Raw genomic sequence first — 18,750 nt, forward strand, 5'->3', positions numbered from 1 at the left:
CCGCTGTCACATCCTGACATTCTCCATTGTCCCGAGCTTCCATTTAAAAGGAGAAAACAAAAACTCAGCCTGTGATTGGACGTGCCCTCTTCTTCTACTTTGCCCCCTTATACGACGTTTTATCCTAAACAGCATCCCTTTGTACTGAGCCTCGTCCAGATGAGAGGAAACAAGACGTCCTTCTAATAAGGTCTTCCTGCTCTGCCTCAGCATAGCAGTCATGTAAGGCCACAAAAAGACACAGGAAATGCTGTGGCTGCCTCTTGTCACAAACCATTGATGCAATGTATGAATGTATTTGCTTAATGATAATCTAATAATCCTTGGATTGATTAAAGCATTTATCATGATATTGTAAACATAAGCCAGCTAAACATACCGAACACACACACACACACACACACACACACACGCACACACATCTGTAAGAAACCACTCTATGCATGCATGAGACCATAAAAAAACAGAGTATCTCTATGGGTCTGTGTGTTGCAGCAGACCATCTTTATTTTTCAAGGTCGCAGACGATGGCAACAAACCCTCTACTTCAGTGCTGGGATTTGAGTATGATCTAAGCGTGCTGAAACTTTCCTATTCTGTTTTTACTTGATGCATAAGCATATGAAAGATAGAAAAATCAATACGGCAGGGGACCACTGAGAGGCTAGAAATGAATATCAATTGAAATCTTTTCATACATGCAATGTTTATTGTTGTTTGCTTTGGCTGGTTTGTTAAGTGGATATGTTGAAAAATGAAATGAAATATCTCAGATTGTTCATCTGAAGTTTCTCTTTACTTTTTTAGAGTTCACAGGTAAGAGACTACAAAATTAAATGAGGTTATGTGAAAAAAAAAAAAAAAAGTAATGTTGCCTCATTTCAAAAGAAAGCTAATCCATGTGTGCATGGCTTAGAGGAAACCTTTTTTTTTTTTCTCTTTATGAGAGCTATTGTTTTCAGGATACTTTTAGATGTGGACTACCTACCCCCAACCACATACACACAATCTCATACTTCCTCTCTCTCACACACACATACGTGAAATCTTAGGGCTTAGAGCTAAGAAGCTATCAACTAATTATCAAAAACACAGAGAGGTCCTAATCAATTATTCACATGAACATTAGATCACTAATACAGATGCTGCCCAGGGAACAGCATCTCCCGAAAGTAACCCTTCCTCCTCCTTCACTCCAACACACATGCAATCAGGTTAGAACAGGCGTACTAACACGGACACACACATACAAATGCATGAGAGTAATATCTTTACCTGCGCACTTAAGCACACTTACATACACACACATGCAGCCTCCAGCCTGCTCCGTTCCCGCTACTCCACTCTCTTTTTTGCAGACAGTGTAAATGCATGCCATCCAAAATGCAATATGTGTTGTGTGAGCAGACTGTCTGTGAGGTTCCTGTCTGTGAGGTACTGATCATAGAACTCCTATTGATCCATTAACACCCCCCCCCCCCCTGCACCTTACACACTCATGAAGCACACACAAATACACACCCAGAGCTTAATCTACCTGGCGATTCATGGACATTAAGCCCCAGCCATTGAATTTTCAATGCAGTGCAATCATTATTTGACTTAATGCTGCGATTTATGACTTGGTGTTTGTGTGCAGAGTGTGAAGTGTAGGTGGAGGGGATGCAGTATATAAGGACAAGAGGTGCTTAGTGTGTATGCATGTAGGTATGGCTATAAATTGTGCAGATTTCTCAGCGTTTGTTGGGTAAAAGTTGAGTTCTGCATTATATTTATGAAGAAAGTCCTGACTTTGTTAGATGTCCTGTGAAAAAAAAAAGGGATTTTTTTTCTTCTGTTAAGTGCAATAGGATGTGTCTGTGTGACTTTCAATGACAGACTGTCTGACATTAAGAGGAAGAGAAGACAAGAAAGAGAGGAAACAAAGAAGACAATCTAAAGGTTCCCCTCTCTTGTATTATTTAGAACAGCAGACATTCCTCATTAACTGTCTCACACACTTCTACACACATACATCCACAAACACACACATATATGCAGTATACCTTAACGCAGCGTAGACGACCATAGCTGTTTTAAAATGCAGAGACTAATGCAGTGATGCTTCTGTCTGAGAGAGCGGGGGTAACTCAGACTCCCATTAGCGCTTGGGATGGGTGTGGATTTTTTTTCTTTTTTTTTTTTTTTTTTAGATCGGGGGAGTTTAAGGGGGGTTAGGTGGTAAATTTCACAGCAGACAGCTGTGAATCCAAACATGGCACAGCTCCAGAGATCATACGGATCACATCCCTTGATGCACAAATTAAATATCTGAATTAACTAATTGAGCATTTCCGGAGTTTGTGTGATATGTAAACAGTTGAAGTACAAGGAAGACGCTGCATCAAAACCACAATGCCGCAGAACAGATGGAGCCCTGCGTCTCCCTGAAGTGCATCTCCGAGCTTTATCTGACAGAACCTGCCATGAATGAATTGTATTAAGAGAAAGATGTCTCTATGTAGCGCTGCTGCAGCAGTATGAGGCTCTAGTGGTGCTGCTGCTGCTTATGGGGAGTGCAGTTTAACATGTGGCCTATAATGTTTTGGCCAAAGGGAAGGTGACTCTGCGGCTTGCCACCTGAAACTGAGTCTCTTTTGGTTTTTGTTCAGCACCCCTGGTTCATTTCTCTACACGTTTAACGATGTTGTCAACACCTTTCTCGGCAAGTCTCCTTTCAGCATATTTGGTTTATTGCTCGTCATTGTTTCAGCTTGCTTGAAAAGCCTCTTTTTATCCCCTCTGAAAGGGTGCAATCCATAAAGAACGCAGCCTGTAATGCCTATAATAAGCGTCGTGCCTTTATTTCACGTGTGGAATCATTTATCCGCGGCTCGTGCCAGGTTTGCAGTTATGGCATTTTGGGAGAAAGGGAGAAAGAGATTGACAGATTGAGGGGTGAGGAAGAGGGAATGGTGTGAGAGTAATAAAAAGTCTTGGTCTGGTGGAAAAGAAATAAGTAGAGCAAGGGCCAAATTAAAACCATAAGAGAAGTAGGGACAAGGAACAGGTGTCTTTGTCCTACTTTGCCGGGTTGGGGAGACGCCATCTTCTCGGTCGGGTTGTTGTTTGGCGTGCGGCCCCATTGAAATTTCTCACTTGTCGTCACAACACAACCACAATGTCTAGTGTTACCCCTGTACTCTGCATGCATCAGTCATCGCTGTGCAAATTCAATAACCTGCCTTACCAGCTGAATATAAATACCCCTCCTCTCTTTAAGTGTAAAACTAGCTGGGGAGCTGTCGACTCAGCTCCACCACTGTCTTATCTATTGTCTCCTGGACCTCCAACCCCCTCCGTGCTTCCCCACTCCTCGTTCAGAATAGACAAGCTGTAAATAAGCATCAGAAATAGACATTGGGGGACAACTGCTGACAACCGGGTGACGAAAGTGGCAGACATGGGCACAACCTCCAGGCAGACTGGATTACAAGCAGATAATTGAGGCCACGCAACATCGGAACATTAGAAGCTCAGACCACTTAGTTTTTATTTGTTTTTTTTTTTATTAGTAAGCCAGTTGAAGTGCTGTGTTTCAGAATACAGTTAGATGAGCAAAATATTTTTGATGTAGTCTTCCTGTAGAACTCCTTAAGATAGACAAGATTCAGCCTTTCAGTAACTCTATTAAATTATTCCACACTACAAAATGCTTAACCTCCATACAACATGTTAACTGTTGTCCAGTGACACTTTAGCTCCATTCAGAGTTATTAAAAACGTGCCTACATTGTTAGCAAAGAAAGGTTATATGTTTCCCCAAATCAATCTATTAAGAATATTTATCACGGTCAACTGTTGGTTTCTTTATCCACAGTGAAACTCTTCGATTAGATGCTCCTTTTTGAAGCTATCTCTGCTTTGATGGTTTCCATACTGTGTCTTTTATGACAGTGCAACACAAGCAGGCGCAGAATAGTAAGATAAATTAGCTGACAGGTTTGCATACTTTTGTGTGGTGAGTTTAGTTTAGAGGTTGAGGGTCGGCGTAAGGCTACAGCAGCCTCACCTCGTCCCCTCTGACCTCAAGGAAACCTTATAGCTGGAAGCTATTTAGAAGCAAAATGCCGGCACTTCTGTCTGTATATTTACCACCCGTCTGACAACGTATCAGCACCCTCAGCCACCAAACCAACCCTGCAAAGAACTATACTTCTTGCAAGAATTACTTTTAAATGTGTCCTTTGTTTCAGGAAACTGTGAGCACTACTATTTGGCTTGCAGACTTTCTGATGGGAGGCCCTTTGGAGAGGTTCCTGCACAAACTGTAGATTTGACATGGCTCATACCTGCGGTATAGCAGAGAGGATGAGGGAGGAAGAAAGTTGTATACTTTGCCGAATTGTGTAAAGTGTTTGCATGCTGTTGAGTTGATTTGTTAGCGGCCCGGAAAACTAAATCAAGTCTCCATATCCACTTTGTTTTCTTTATTTTCTCTGTCTTTCATTCCCACTTCCCCTCTCGCTCTGTGCTGATTTGACTGACTCTTGGCAACTTGCGGAAAAAAAAACACCTACATCTGTGTCATTTTGGGGCCACCGAGGCTAACAGCATAGCCCTGTCACCTGTGTCAGTATCTTAACAAGCAGCATGACCTGCCAATAAAAAAGGCTTTTACCCTGATCATCCTCAAACAAGACTTAAACAAAACCGGCTTCTTCTTCTGCCGGATGCCCAAAGTGCTCACAAATGCGAATCAGGCTGTGTTAACTTGCCTGAAAATGAAAAACTACAGAAGGGGTGGGGGCAATATTTTTGTTTTCGCTTTTCCCCCCCACTATAACGCCAGTGGGTTGATGAGGCAGAGCTAGACAGATAGAAAACACATCTCTTCTGCAGGTTTACTGGGCTGGAGAGGGTTGATCCATGCAAAAGTCCATCCCTTTACAGCGCCTTGACTACTTTCAATAAGCAAGAGTACTACATTACCTATTCCTACATATGAGTGAAATATTAGGTTAAATGTTCAAGAAGTCTAGAGAAAGCCCTTCCTAAGAGAGGCTGAAGAGGTACAAGGAAGAGAAAACGTTTTTGTGGAGTCCATCATTGCCTGGAGCTCTGTAAACGTGTACCTCATGACAGCCTTTCATCCCTCATCAAAGCAACAAGTAGATGAGCAGACTTTGCTCATGTCAAAACCTCCCAACCCCCGTTGTCCCCTTATGGCTGACGCTCCTATGGGACGGGCAACCTTAAATCTTTTCTTTTAACAAGTTTCCTGTTCTTCCTTCCGGCCTCCTGAAGTCCCCTGGGGTTGAACCTACGGGACCAATCCAGCATTTGGAAAAACTGTGTCTTAAAGCTCAGACTACAACCATCAGGGGACGTGAGGAGGACCTTGGCAAACTTGATTATTGTCAGATCAGTGGTCATCTGCTGTCAAAAGGCAAAAGCATTGATGCCTTCAAAATTCAAACATGCAGACTTTGTGAATGCCAGGAAATATAATTCTATCTGGATTCTTGCCATGTTGCAAACAGTGGAAAAAGGACATTTCCAAATACAAAACCTCCTGAGATACATACATTGGGTATATAGTTTATATGTTTTGGTAGTGACCCATCTTTCCAGTACGTTGCTAAGGTACAGCTCCCATTCAGGAGTGCTGATCTGTAGCTTTCCAGGTACATCAGACCGACCACATGCTGCGTCTTGAAAACAGATCCAGAATTCGACTTTTTCCATTATCTACTGGTGGAATTGACAAAAGAAAAAAAAAAATCTGCAGGGCCAACTTACAGTATTTATGAAAAAGAGTGAGTGATATCTTTCAAAATGGTCAATAATTTATGAATGAAAAGAGGCCTTTGTGAACTCCCACCACACTCTCCCCTCCCCTGCAACCCCTTCCCTCCCAGAACTCCTGCTCCTTCCCTGTGCTGCTGATCAAACAGATATTGTTACCACTAAAATAGCAACTTAAAAAAACACACAGGCTGCCATAAGAGCTGCCTGCAGCCTCAGTGAAAAGACAGACAGCAGAGGGGATGGGTTAGCGAAAGAAGGAAGAAAGGATCAAGGAAGAAAGAGAGAGAGAGAAAGAAAGACGCTGAATCAATTGCAATTTAGAAGAGTCTCTTGGTTATACCAACAAAACATTGTACGGAAGTATCAGGACAAACTGCCCTTACGCACACGTGTAAGAAGAGGACAATACTGTATATGTATTTGTGCGTGTCTGTCAGGGTGAGGGAGGGGGGCGTGTCATCTATCATCGGACAAATGCTGGGCTGGGGGGGGGGGGGGGGGTTGTTGGTGGAAGTGGGGGGTGAGGGTGGGTGGGGTTGTCGGCCAGAATGGTGCTGCTCCTCAAATGAAATAATATATCTTTGAAAACCTACGCCCCGCGCCGGGCTCTGCGCCCATATATCAAGCCCAAGAGCGTCTGGTGGATCCGCTCCAGGCCCATTAACCTTCCACCTGTTCCCCCCCTTATACCCCCCCCCCCCACCCCCCACCCCCCAACCTACAGTCCTCTTTTCACCCCCTACTAACACCCTTCCTTGTTGTCCTTCACTTTGCGCCCTCTATTCTTCCTCCTCCTTCTCTTGCCCTTGGTCGTTGCCTCTTACAGCCTTTGTTCATCTTTCCTTCCACTCTTCCTCGTTTCCTCCATTCTGTCCTTTGATATGTCCTCTTCTGTTTGCCTTCTGTCTCTATCGTTTTTATTTCTAACTTCCCACTCTATTTGCCCAAATCGATCGCTCTCTTTCTGTCTCTCACTCGATCTGACTTTGTCCCTTCCTCGCTCCCTCTCATGGTAAACCACTCACTCTGCATCTTTTAATCGGCTTCTCTTTCTCTCAAAGTTTCAATCTTCCTTTTCTCTTTGCATGTCCTTACGTCTTCGGTATCTAATTTAAACTCCACTCCCTTTCCTGTTTCCTCTTTTCCTTACTAATCCTTTTCGACACCTTTCCTACCACCAAAAGTAAAGCAAGCTTTCTATGTTTTGTGTGTGTGTGTGTGTTTGTTAGGGGAGGCATCACAACCTGCCGAATAATTCAAATGCAATGGACCAGGGACACGGTTACAAATCTCTGCCAACTGCATGCAGGCGCCAACCCCATCACGCTTGCAGTTTGTCAGGATTGGGGTGTTGGGGAGGGGAGGTTGTTGCGAGGGGGAACTGTTGACCTCTATGACAAGACAGACATCACAGCCTTTACGGCTCTGAATCTGTGTGTGTGTGTAATGGGGAAGCTTCATAGATATACTTCCCGGGGTTCACAGATCATGCCTAAAACGGCTTATTAATTTCCACTCAGTTATGAGGTGTGAAGAAAAAAAAGAAAAGGTGCTTCAGCGGTCAAAGCAGGGCAGAGGAAATTCTCCCCCTCCTTCTATAATACAAACACACTCACACACACACACACACACACTTGCATGCATGCACCTTGAAACTAAACTGCTCCTGGATAGGTCATGGAATAAACAAGGTATGTGTATGTGTGCGTGAATGAGCAGGAAAACTAAGAATGTAAAAAAAAAAAAAAAAAAAAAAAAAAAGACCTTCTAGTCTGAACAGGGCAGGAGGGTGGTGTAAATATAATTTCACCAAAGTAAATTCATGTAATATTTATTGATGTAGATGGAGGGGAGGTGAGGGGGGTGAGATTATGCAGCAAGGCAGAGTGGGGCATCAGAGGACCTTACATTATTCACTCAGGTAAATCTATAAGTGGAGAATATTCAGGTGTGAGATGTGAACATCAGCCGCCCCTCCTGCAGCACCCGAGGGATCTGTCATACCGAGTGATTGACAGACAGACAGACGCTTAAGAGGAGAGGAATGAACTGTTGGAGAAGCAGTCCGTGCTCTAAATAATTCTAATGCTTGTGTTGTGTTTTGAGGTTGTTTCGCATTTTTGCCATTTTAGTTTTTCTTTTTTTTTTTTTAGACTTTTCAAATTTGAGTTGAATGACCTAAGAGGATTAATCAGACCATAAAAGGGATGGAACAGAGCAATGATTTGTGTCCTTTAACCTATAAAAACGCATTCCTTTAACCTATAAAAACGCAGCTCAAATTAACAAAACAAAATTTTAACCGAATTTGCGTTGTTTTATTTACTTCCCCATAAAACAACACTGTGCCATTGTGGTGGCTTATTCAATTTAAAAAGAAAGATTAGTATTTTGAATGCCAACCGAACACAATTAAAAAAAAAAGTTATATTCAAATTGAAAATAAATATTTAATTTGTCTTCATTAAAAAACGTATGTAATGAATAAAAGACCTTATTGATGAAGAAATTGCTTTTATTGAATTTAAATAGGAAATGCACTTTAGTTTAACTCACTGTTTGACTGTGAATTTAGACTCAATGTCTTTATCATTTCAAATTTGATAGTCAGCCTCCTCATTAGCACAACTATCAAACTTTTGTCTCAAAAAGTGATTATTCTTATTAGCTGTGTCGTTCTGCCTTGGCTGGTTATGGAAAAGTCAAAAGCTGAAGATAAAAGAAAAGGGGTCGCATGAGAGGAAGTCTTTCCAAACGTGGTGTGAGCACAGTTTACGAGTTAAATCTGTGTTCAGTCAAAGAGTTAGTTTTGTGATTAAATATTTTTGACCCTGATATGATCAAGGATAAAACACGACTACATAATCGCTGTCTTGGTCCATGTTTGACATACATGATCTCACCTCTGTCCAGCTCTTTTGCTCTTTTTCTATCTGCTTTCATCTGTTTCTCCTCTCCTTAATCATGTCACCTTTTACATGTTCCGCCCTTACCTCTTCCTCATTGTTATTTCCTGTTCTTTCCTGTTCTTTCCTCTCCTCCGCTCTCTCTACATTCCTCCTCTACTCGTCTCCTCTCTCATCTCCCCTCTTTGTTTCACCTCTTTTTCTCCTCGCCTGTCCTTTCCTCTCCCCGGCCATCTGTTTATCCAATATGGCCGCCCCGTCTCAGCTGGGAGCTTTCCCAGGGAACAAGACTTCTAATACAGTTCCTCCTCAACTTAATGGCTCTCAGTTCTGCTTTTGCCATTCCTGCTACACACAGAGAGACGAAACTGAAAAAAAAATGAAAGAGACAGAGAAGCACAGAAACCTGTCTGAACCCCCCTAAAAAACTGTCCCAGGACGCCTAAAATAAACAGAGAAGCCACATTTCAAAATGTCACGGCTATTTTACTTCATACTATGCTTTTATCAGGTGGACAGACTAAGTATGTAGATACAGTTACAGTCCGTTTTACTTTAGACAGACTCCAAAAATCATGTCATCTTTAGCATTTAATGCAGAATCACTACTGCGAATCCGAGTCACACACTGTTGTCTTACAGCTGTCAAGATTTAGACAAAATAATAAAGATTCCTAAAAATGGAAAAGTGATGTTTTTTGGTGTATTGCAACAAAGACTAATCTTGCAAACACTGTTTCTGTATTACTTAAAATTGTTTGGTTTCCAGAGTATTCAACTTTTTTTGGATGCAAATGCAGGCCAACAATGATTTGATTTCTTTAAGGTTTGTTCAGTTAACTGATTTTTCAGAGTTATCAGACCTCATTAATTAGCACACACTTGCAGTGAAACATATTTTCCAAACATACCCCAGCCCCGTCCGTCAAAATAATATTTTGCTACAAAAGCGGCTGCAGGGTTGGGTGTCACTATCTTAAAAGAAGACAACTGAAAACTTTTTCTTTTTCTTTCCATCTTACAGTTAACAGCCAGAAACACTAACTGGCTGTTAGTATAGTGACGCATCAAGTAGCAAAAACTAACTGACTTGGTATCTACATGCTCATTGCATATATGTCTGATCTTTTCTTTCCTTATAGTTGTTGAAAGGCATTCTGGGAAATTAATGTCCACCTGATTAGTATATATCATGAAACAGTGAGGCTTAATGGGAGACATTAAAAAAAAGACGCCATCAGAAATAACTCCTGGAAAGCATACCACACTGAATGTTCATGATTCATGTTCATATCTGAGATTGTATTTCTTCACTCTACTGTAATAAGGCTAAACTGTAGCAGCCTGAAAATATTAGATCACTTAAAACTCTTTCCAAACCTGGTCACTTCCGATATTTCATCAGCCTCTGTTTGTTGTGTGTTGACATGGCACACAAAGGGGCACAGTGTTCCAACACCGTACACACATCCTTTTATTAAAGGGTGTTTGCGTGTTGGGTCGTTGGTCGTAGTTAAGGGAGTACAACTAGGGAAGGTATGATATAAACACATGAATCATCAATAGTCCCGTTTGCCCTGCTAAATTCTCCCTCTTATTGTGTTTGCAGAGGCTGGAACAATGGAGGAGAGTGTAGCATTGGGCAGGCGACAGTATGAGTCACCCCTAGACACACACTCCCACACACACACACAGTGGTAAACACACATATTCAAACACTGGCAGACAAACAGTTGTCCACTCTCATGTTCAGCACAAACAGGAACACTAGAAGAGCTGCTCTTAAGTAGTCTCTGTTTCCAGATTTCACTGAGAAAGCATGGCATTGTTTTAATTAAAAGCTTTGATCATTTAGTTATATAACAATTACTATTGTATAGAACAAACTCTCACGTATCTCATTATCGTTTTATCTGTAAGGGGAAAATTCAGTTTAATCCAATTTAATTGTACGTGTTCTCTTAGTACTTTTCTGTGTTTATCAGATGTGCCAGTATTTACTGTGCTCTTGTTTTTATGCAACTTAAGTAATGCAAATTTGAATTTCCATGTTAAAAGACAGCATGCCATTTGACTGGTTTGAGAGGTCAGCAAAAGTAGACGTTATGTAAACTTATTAATAATGTTGCTTAACCGGTGTAAATTGTTTTTCAAAATGAATATGTGGTGTTCAATGCATTTGTCTATCTTAATTATGAAATGTAGTCCCAAACTTCATACTGCATCATAGTCTGAGAATTCAAACATTTCCCTAGATTCCTTCTGAAAGATAAAAATACTTCCAAAACACAGCATCAATTTGGCTGCAAAAAAAAAAAAAAAAAAAAGTATTGAATCTGTTTTTAACCACTAAACAGCAATACTAAAAAGCTGAGATTCTATATTATTAAAAAGTCTATTCAAGTGGATTTGTCCCTTGACATCCAAAGTTGCGGGTTTGGTGGTTGGCAGCGGGGCGGGTAGAGGGGTTCATTGCAGGACAGATGAGGGGAGGGGAAGGGTTGAAGGGGGGTGGAAGCCCTGTGCTACTGAGAGACAAACACATGTGCTTCTCCCCCCTTAGAACTCACTCAGATACCGCCATATGTTCAAAAATAGACACAAACCCACTAACATAATGGATGAGGAATTGATAATGTAAAAATTAACAATATATAATAAATAATATAAATAACAATCCATTCTAAACATCATATAAATGGCCTTAATTCTACTTCTGTAACATCATTTATAGCACAGTCATTCATTAATTAAGAGCCTAAAGTGCAAATAAAGTAGACATCAACTTCTTGATAATAACATACATATCCACACACGCACATGTCTTCAACCTGCTTACATTTTATTAAATAACCATAACTACTATGACCTCAGCCATGACTCAACTTCCCTTCATCCACTTTCAAAACCAGTGCACAAGACCTGGCTATTCCTATTTTTCGACGTGTTAAACCAATCAAAATTGGGAAAGGTTGGCAGTAAGGGCCCACCCCAACTTCTGGGATCCAAGGTGTTAGAAATAAACTCACGTCATGCATCATTCCCAGAAAGACGAGGTGGGGGGGGGGGGACGAGAGAGGCAGTGTGCGGCGTTGGAGAAGAATGGGGAGAGCTCTTTAGAAGGTTCTCCTAATGGCTAAATATTTATGAGTCCCGTGACCGAGGCCAACTTATGGAAACTAAATCTTTAAACACTTTTTTTGGCAGACGCCTCGCTCACACCCTCCCAGCTTGGCTCTATTACCGGAGAAATTCTTTTGTTCTTACGGAGCTAATAATAGTGAGAGGGGCTGTGCGTTATGTGTGCACGCTGTCTGTGTCTTAATGTGGTAATGTGTGTGTGTGTGTGTCTGTGTGTGTGAGATGAAGCGTATTTATAGCTTCCTACAGCGCCACACAGATCCTGTGACAAAGTTTTTATTCAACTCTGCTTCCTGTCTCTCTTGTCGCATGCACAACCTCACATCTTGGAATCAGATCCGCATACGCTGGAGGCACCAGAGGTCAGGCAGATTAAAAAATATTACATATTCACTATAACTTCACTTACAATTATAAGTTAACACAATGGGACCCACACCTGAAGTAAAACAAGTGTATACATTGTTTTAAGCATCAGTGGAAATACATTTCCCATCACTTGTTTGTCATGCTCCACAGAATTGGAATGTTTGTACACCTTTTAAGAGACGTGTATGTGTTTTATGAACACACACACACACAAAAGCAAAGAGCTACAGTCTTTATGTCATGGGTGTATATTCCAATGTAATTTGTTGTAGGGCTTGCAAAATCGACACCAACAAGCTCACAGTATAAACAAGCCCTCACCAGTTTTGGATTGCAACAGACAATTAACATATACTGTATGATTGTTTAGCTCAAATTTAGCTTATTTAGTTATTATTGCTGCTGTGGACCTGCTTGAATTGCAAAGCTACACATATTGTTATCAGTCAAACTTACATTGTTATTATAGTTTTTATGGCTAGTATTACACATTTTCTACCATTCTTTTTGGCATTGCTACTTTCAGTCTGTTTATTGTTGCTTTAATTGTTTTACATCACTCTGTCTTTCTGTCTGTTTGTTTTTCTCTCGTCCTCTCACTTTTTGTATCTCAAAGCCACTAAGTAACTACTACTAAATAAGTCTGGTTAGGCTTAAGGTTTCTGCCTCTGTTTCCCAATGCTTGCTCAACATGGATTAGTTACTGTTGGGTATCTGTAAATTATATGACAAAGTGGATGGTCTAAACCTGCTTTTTATGTACATTGTAATGACTCTTCTTGTGATTTTGGGGCTATATTCATAATAAAAAATGTATTGCTTAATTATTATCACTGCTATCACTAAGCCTTGCTCGGCCGGATCGCCGTGCTATGAGAAACAAGAGAGGTTTGTAGATTGTGTAGGAAATTCTGTCAGAGCCACAGCTAGCACATTATTTCTCAATCCCTCTTGTGCTTTAGATGGCTCTTTAAAAAAAAGGCATAGGTGGGGTTTGGTTCAATTATCTCCCACACTTAAGTGAAATACGCCCCAGATGCTCCTAAGCCAATGGGCTGTGTGTAACGGGAAAAGCTCAATGCAGGAAGAAGCTTTCTCCTGCATTATGCTCAGGTCATTTTCTACCTTTGTAACAGGCACACAGTACAATTACTATTAAGCTCCAGTAATGTGGGTAGTCATTAGGCAAACATAATGACATTTCATTCAGCAGCAAATCAGGGAGTAACTAACACAAGTGTGTGAGATAATTGAATTAGGACGAGGGTGTGAGAAATGTGGAGCGAAAATGATCATTCAAAGTTAATAGGCGAACACACACAATTATTAGCTTGGGCCACACCCTATTCAAGCCTGCGTGTGTGAGTGTGTGTATGTGTGTGCTAAGTAGCGCGAACCAGCGTTTAATGCAAATACAGATCTGGAAAATGTCAATAGCGGGGACACAGCACGTGCTAAATGTCAACATGTGTTTTTCAAGGACCCTTGTTGGTGCTGTAATTGGCTCCATTTTTAATATTTCATTTATTTCATGTGTTATTTTGCCCTTTGAAAAAAACACAATAACATTAAATATTAGGAGGAATATTTTTTTACAACAATCCGAGGCCCATGAATATGCAGCTGAGCCTTTGGCGATGAGGTGTTGAAACAAACAGACAAAAGAAGTCAGACAACGGGAGGAAAAACAGGTGAAGGCAGTCTAATCAAACACCTTTCATGTCGCTCCAAACATTAACCTTCATTCCGAGCAAATAAAGCCGTGAGCACGCACACATATCCAGAAAATGTCCCTCCGGGTCGATGATGAATGAGCAGGAATTATCACAATTTATACACTAAGGCGTTTGTGAATGGTTATTCTTGTCAGTTGGGATTAACCGTGCAAAAAATCCAGAAGGACACTGTTTAACGGGCTAAATGTTGATGTTCTGTAAGACTGCATATTTTGTATACCTAGTTTAGATGCTTGTAATGAATATCCATCTCACATTACTATAACAATCTTAATTTTACAACTGTTAAAAAGGAAAATCAACTGACAGTTTGGGAGGGGGGGGGGGGGGGTGAGTGCTGAGGGTGCTGCAACACCCCCTGTCAACAAAGGGAGGAAAAAAACGCAAATTGTAAAACATTCAGTATTTTAATATGACTACTGTCCGAACATGTGGTTTTAGAATCATAACAACATTTTATGCAACACCGACAATATACTGTGCGAAAATAATGAACTTATCTGACATGAAAACATCGCGGCATCACGTCAGGTCAAAGGGCAAAGGGTCGACTGCGGGTCAGAATTTTCTTGGTGAGACATTTGGTGGTAGGAGCAAAGCAATGTCACAGAGGACAATATAAGGTTTTTGTGTATTCTGAAAGTCCCAAAACAAAAACAAAATTAGAAAAAGAGAAAGAGGACGCCGCGTCAAGTGGCTGTACGAGTGTGTCTGCCAGCGTTTGCTGCCTAAAGGCCACTTTCGGCATCTTCAATTTAGCTAAGTAAGTCCATAATTTACGTATTTTCTATATTTATATATTGTTGCAATTACTTTGGGCTATAAATGATTGTTGCATAATTTAATCGTTCAAATATCCATCAATCGTGAACAGTGAATTGACCATTTAACAGCCTGGTTTTGTAGTCATAAAGAACGCATTCTGTTTAAAAAGAAACTCTTTGTCTCTTTGTGTAACTGATGAATAGTTTTTAGCAGATGTAGTTGTTAATAAGGGTAAGAACAATAAAAAAATGCTTTCAAACATTATGAGTCATGTATGTGAAAAGTGTGTGGACTTGACCGGTATGGTTCGAATGTACAGCGTTTGTGAAAAGACTTGAACACTTTGTTTTGTATGCATAGTGTTTGCGCCTTTGCAGATATATGGGGAAATGCTGATCTCGTTCAAGAGCCATATGTTGTCACTAGCATTGTTAACTTTATTTTAAAGATATTAAAGAAGATAAGATATTTCATTTGATCAGTGCAGTCGCTAAGGTTGTCACTGGAATAGACAGCTACTAGAAAGGCGTTGAAGGTGTGTAAGCAAGTGCTCATAGCGCGTGCATTTGTAGTGTGCAGCACCCCTCAGCAAAACATGTGTTCCTGCATGCATGATTGTGACTTTATCCTGTGTGTGCTTGGGTCCGTACTCTGTATTTTGTTTGACTAGTATGCTAATGGCCATTAACTCACATCATCACACAGTGGGTTCCTACTTAGATCTGAGGAATACTTCAAGGGGAGATGGGCTGTATTCAGTTCACATAAAACCCTCACACTAAGACCCCGTTAGTACGAAAAGTGCCTGAAGCTCATAGTCAAAGTTTTCACAACTCATAGCCAAAATGTGTCACACACAGGGTAAATACGGGCGGCTGCTGCATATTGATCAGGCAGGGGGACAGACAGCAGTGGCAGCTACGAATAGACAGCCCTGTGTACTCTGTATTAATGTTGAGCCAGTGCATAAAAAGAGGAAGATTAAAGGCCTGTTGAAGATAAAGGATTGAGCAGATGATGTTCGTGAACTGAGTAAAGTACTGTCAATTATGGATGACAGCATAGTGAAAGACTTGGCATTGAAACAAAATGCAGGATAATTCATTAAAGGCTCAAAGAGTAACTGCTGATAGACTCAAGCTCAAATCGTATTATTTAATCATTGCTAATGTGATTAATGGCCAAAATCGTGAACACTAGATTTTGAAAAAGAAAAACCTTTCCCTCAATTCACTAATAAAATGAAGTTTTTCAAACACCAGCGCTATCAAGATTCACAAGTTAAATGTGTCATATAATGCAGAATAACATGGTACTAACTGTTTGCTTCTTATCTAACATGTTGTTATGTTCATACATAGATCTTTGGTCAGTTTACACATAAAAGCCTCTGGTTAGAGTTAAAGAAAGACTAGTGGGATAGGTTTACGCCTTGCGTTGATTTGCCGATCTACCGCGACCGCAAGTGGACTTTCTTCTCTTTTATAATACACCACAAACTCTGTGAGTTTAATATGGTCCCTGGAAATATGACCATTGAGCATATGTATGTGAAACTGGTTTTCAAAATACGCTGTTCATGCAAACCTACCTTGAGCTCTCGGAAGAAGATGCTGCTGCGTGCCCACTCCACGATGGAGAAGAGTGTCTGGTCTGCCATCTTGCACATGAGGCCGAAGGTGTTGAGTTTCTCGTGTTTGCCTCGGCTGGCCTGCTCCTGCTGCAGGTAGGCCAGGATCTTGGCCTGCACCTGCGGCTCGTCTGGCTCACACTTAAGCAGCTCTACGATGAGGTGAGGGAAGCTGGGCGGGGAGCCTGACTGGTAGGCATCAACATAGGCGTAGCCCATGATGGACTCTGGCGAGCTGGTGTATGGGTCTGGGTACTCGGATTTGATGGTGCGCGTACCTTGGAAGTGTCCGTAGGCCGCCTGGTAGCCCTGCAGGCTGCCAGCGTGTGGGGGCATCGCCATGCTTACTGGGGAGGTGACAAAGGGGCTGCGGTCGTAGTCTGTGGGGGGCAGTGCGGTGGGGTGATGATGGTGATGGTGGTGGTGGTGGTGACTGGTGTGGTGGCCTGCATGGTGGCTCAGTGGAAGGCCCTTGGAGGCTGCCGAGTGGATGTTCTGGATGGCTGAGGAGATGGTTAGGTCGGTGGGCACGGCTTGCATCACCTGAGTCATGGCCTCGATCTTCAGGCCATTAGCGCGGATCAGCGCCTTCTTCTGCTGCTTCAGGGCCCGGTCGCGTTTGTACATCGGGCCAAACTTGTTACGACCGCCACGCATGCGGTCTGCCCGCACAGCTGAAAGACAGACAATGAGGGATAACAAAGGAGACAAAGAAAGAAAAGAAGAGGAAATGTTACAAAAACTCTTACATGTTGCACAGTCTTGACAGTGCTCATTTTTGAAAATCTCGTTCTGCTTTATTTTAGCTGCCTAAAATTATACTCACTGCTAAGTGAAATAGGATGCAGAGGATCTTTCTGCCAGCATGCAATAAATTCAATTGCCTAATCTTAAAATTGATAAAAGTGATAAAAAATATTATATATTGTATATTTTATTATATATAAAATATACAAATAGGTGATTTTCTTTTTCATGGTCTGTCGGCTCATACAGGGGCACCACTATCAAATGAACCATTCTGAAGAGTACCTTATTGATAACTTATTGATTTATTTGAAGAGTTTTCATCTACAATGAAAATCCCCACATGTAAAAAAAAAAAAAACAGTTTTAAAACCGTAAAACAAAAAACACTTTTGTCAAGTATAGCAGATGCCTGATTTCTTAAGAAAGAAAACAAAAACATCCAACACTCTTACAGATGCAATCCTCTTTATCTTAGTAATACTACAGCATTGCTTCCAGCATGTATATGGACTAAGCATTGTGTTTTGAAACTTGTATGTAGGGCAAAAGTATTCCTGTGGTGATTACACTTGACATTTACCTGTTGACTCCGAAACCCCACAGGTCTTACAGATAGTGTCGTTACTCATTGACTAGAGACGCAAACTTCTATGACCTGCTCTGCTGAATGATCATTGTACAGCTGGCTATCTCTGTCTACCACTCAGGAAACACACAGCTCAAACACTAGATACTGGGAAAGACTCAGAAAATGTAAATTTACATTTCCAAATTGATGTTTTCCTTTTTAATGAATGCAATTTGATTCTGCAATATCTAATAGCTTTAAAATGCCACTGTCCATTAACAGAAACATTTTCTGCTCCACAGGCTGACAATAAGATTTTTTGTTTCAGATGGACCAAACATACCCTTGATGCCCCCTGTCTCCCCCTCTCTGTGCACGATCCTGTGGTGAGGATCACAACGAGTCTGTGCTGTGGGTATTTCTAATGAACGAGCCGGGCACAAAGTGGAGGGCTATGAGGACCGTGTGTGATCTGGCCAGCTGCTGCCATGGGGAAGCTGCTCTGCTGTCTCCCAGTCGGGGGTAACTGGTGTTAATTATTCATACTTAATTACCTCTTACTCTGACTGGGCTCGAAAAGCCCAGCGTGCAACGAGCAAGCAAGCGTCTGGGAGACCACGCAACATTAAAACACAAATACCAATGTGATATATAATAGTCAAGATACAGAGAGGGCAGGATAGGGGGTCTGAGTTTTGGGGTGTAGAGGGGCAGGCACACATATATAACACACACACACACACACACACACACACACACACACACTACTCACTGCCTTGGGAGTTATTTTAATGACCTCCGTCACAAAAATGTCTGTCACTGATCTGAGCAAGAGGAACCAAGAGGAAAGACACACAAACACACCTGAAAATACACTCTTTAACACACATACTCACTGTGATATAATATTAAACTAAATACACACACACACACACACACGCACACAAAAATCACAATGACCAATATGGAGTGCATCACACATGGGTTCCTATCTCAAAGAGAGATGGCCGGAAGCATCACCTCCTTGGAGATGGCTCAAATGGTATGTAATTTATACACAGTGATATACACACACAGACATTCTCATACACACAC

At 41.4% G+C, this 18,750-nt stretch overlaps 1 protein-coding gene across 1 annotated transcript in view; it reads right to left on the minus strand.

Annotated features, from left to right (window-relative positions):
* The window catches only part of nr5a2 (nuclear receptor subfamily 5, group A, member 2), a 64,891-nt gene that overhangs the window by 32,957 nt on the left and 13,184 nt on the right, over positions 1-18,750 (minus strand). Inside the window, exon 4 of the mRNA XM_020641566.3 lies at positions 16,299-17,011. Within this exon, the coding sequence (XP_020497222.2) occupies positions 16,299-17,011 (713 nt within the window). The remainder of the gene's footprint in view (positions 1-16,298; positions 17,012-18,750) is intronic.

Source organism: Labrus bergylta, chromosome 6 (genome assembly GCF_963930695.1).
Source record: "Labrus bergylta chromosome 6, fLabBer1.1, whole genome shotgun sequence".
NCBI classification, from domain to species: Eukaryota; Metazoa; Chordata; class Actinopteri; order Labriformes; family Labridae; genus Labrus; species Labrus bergylta.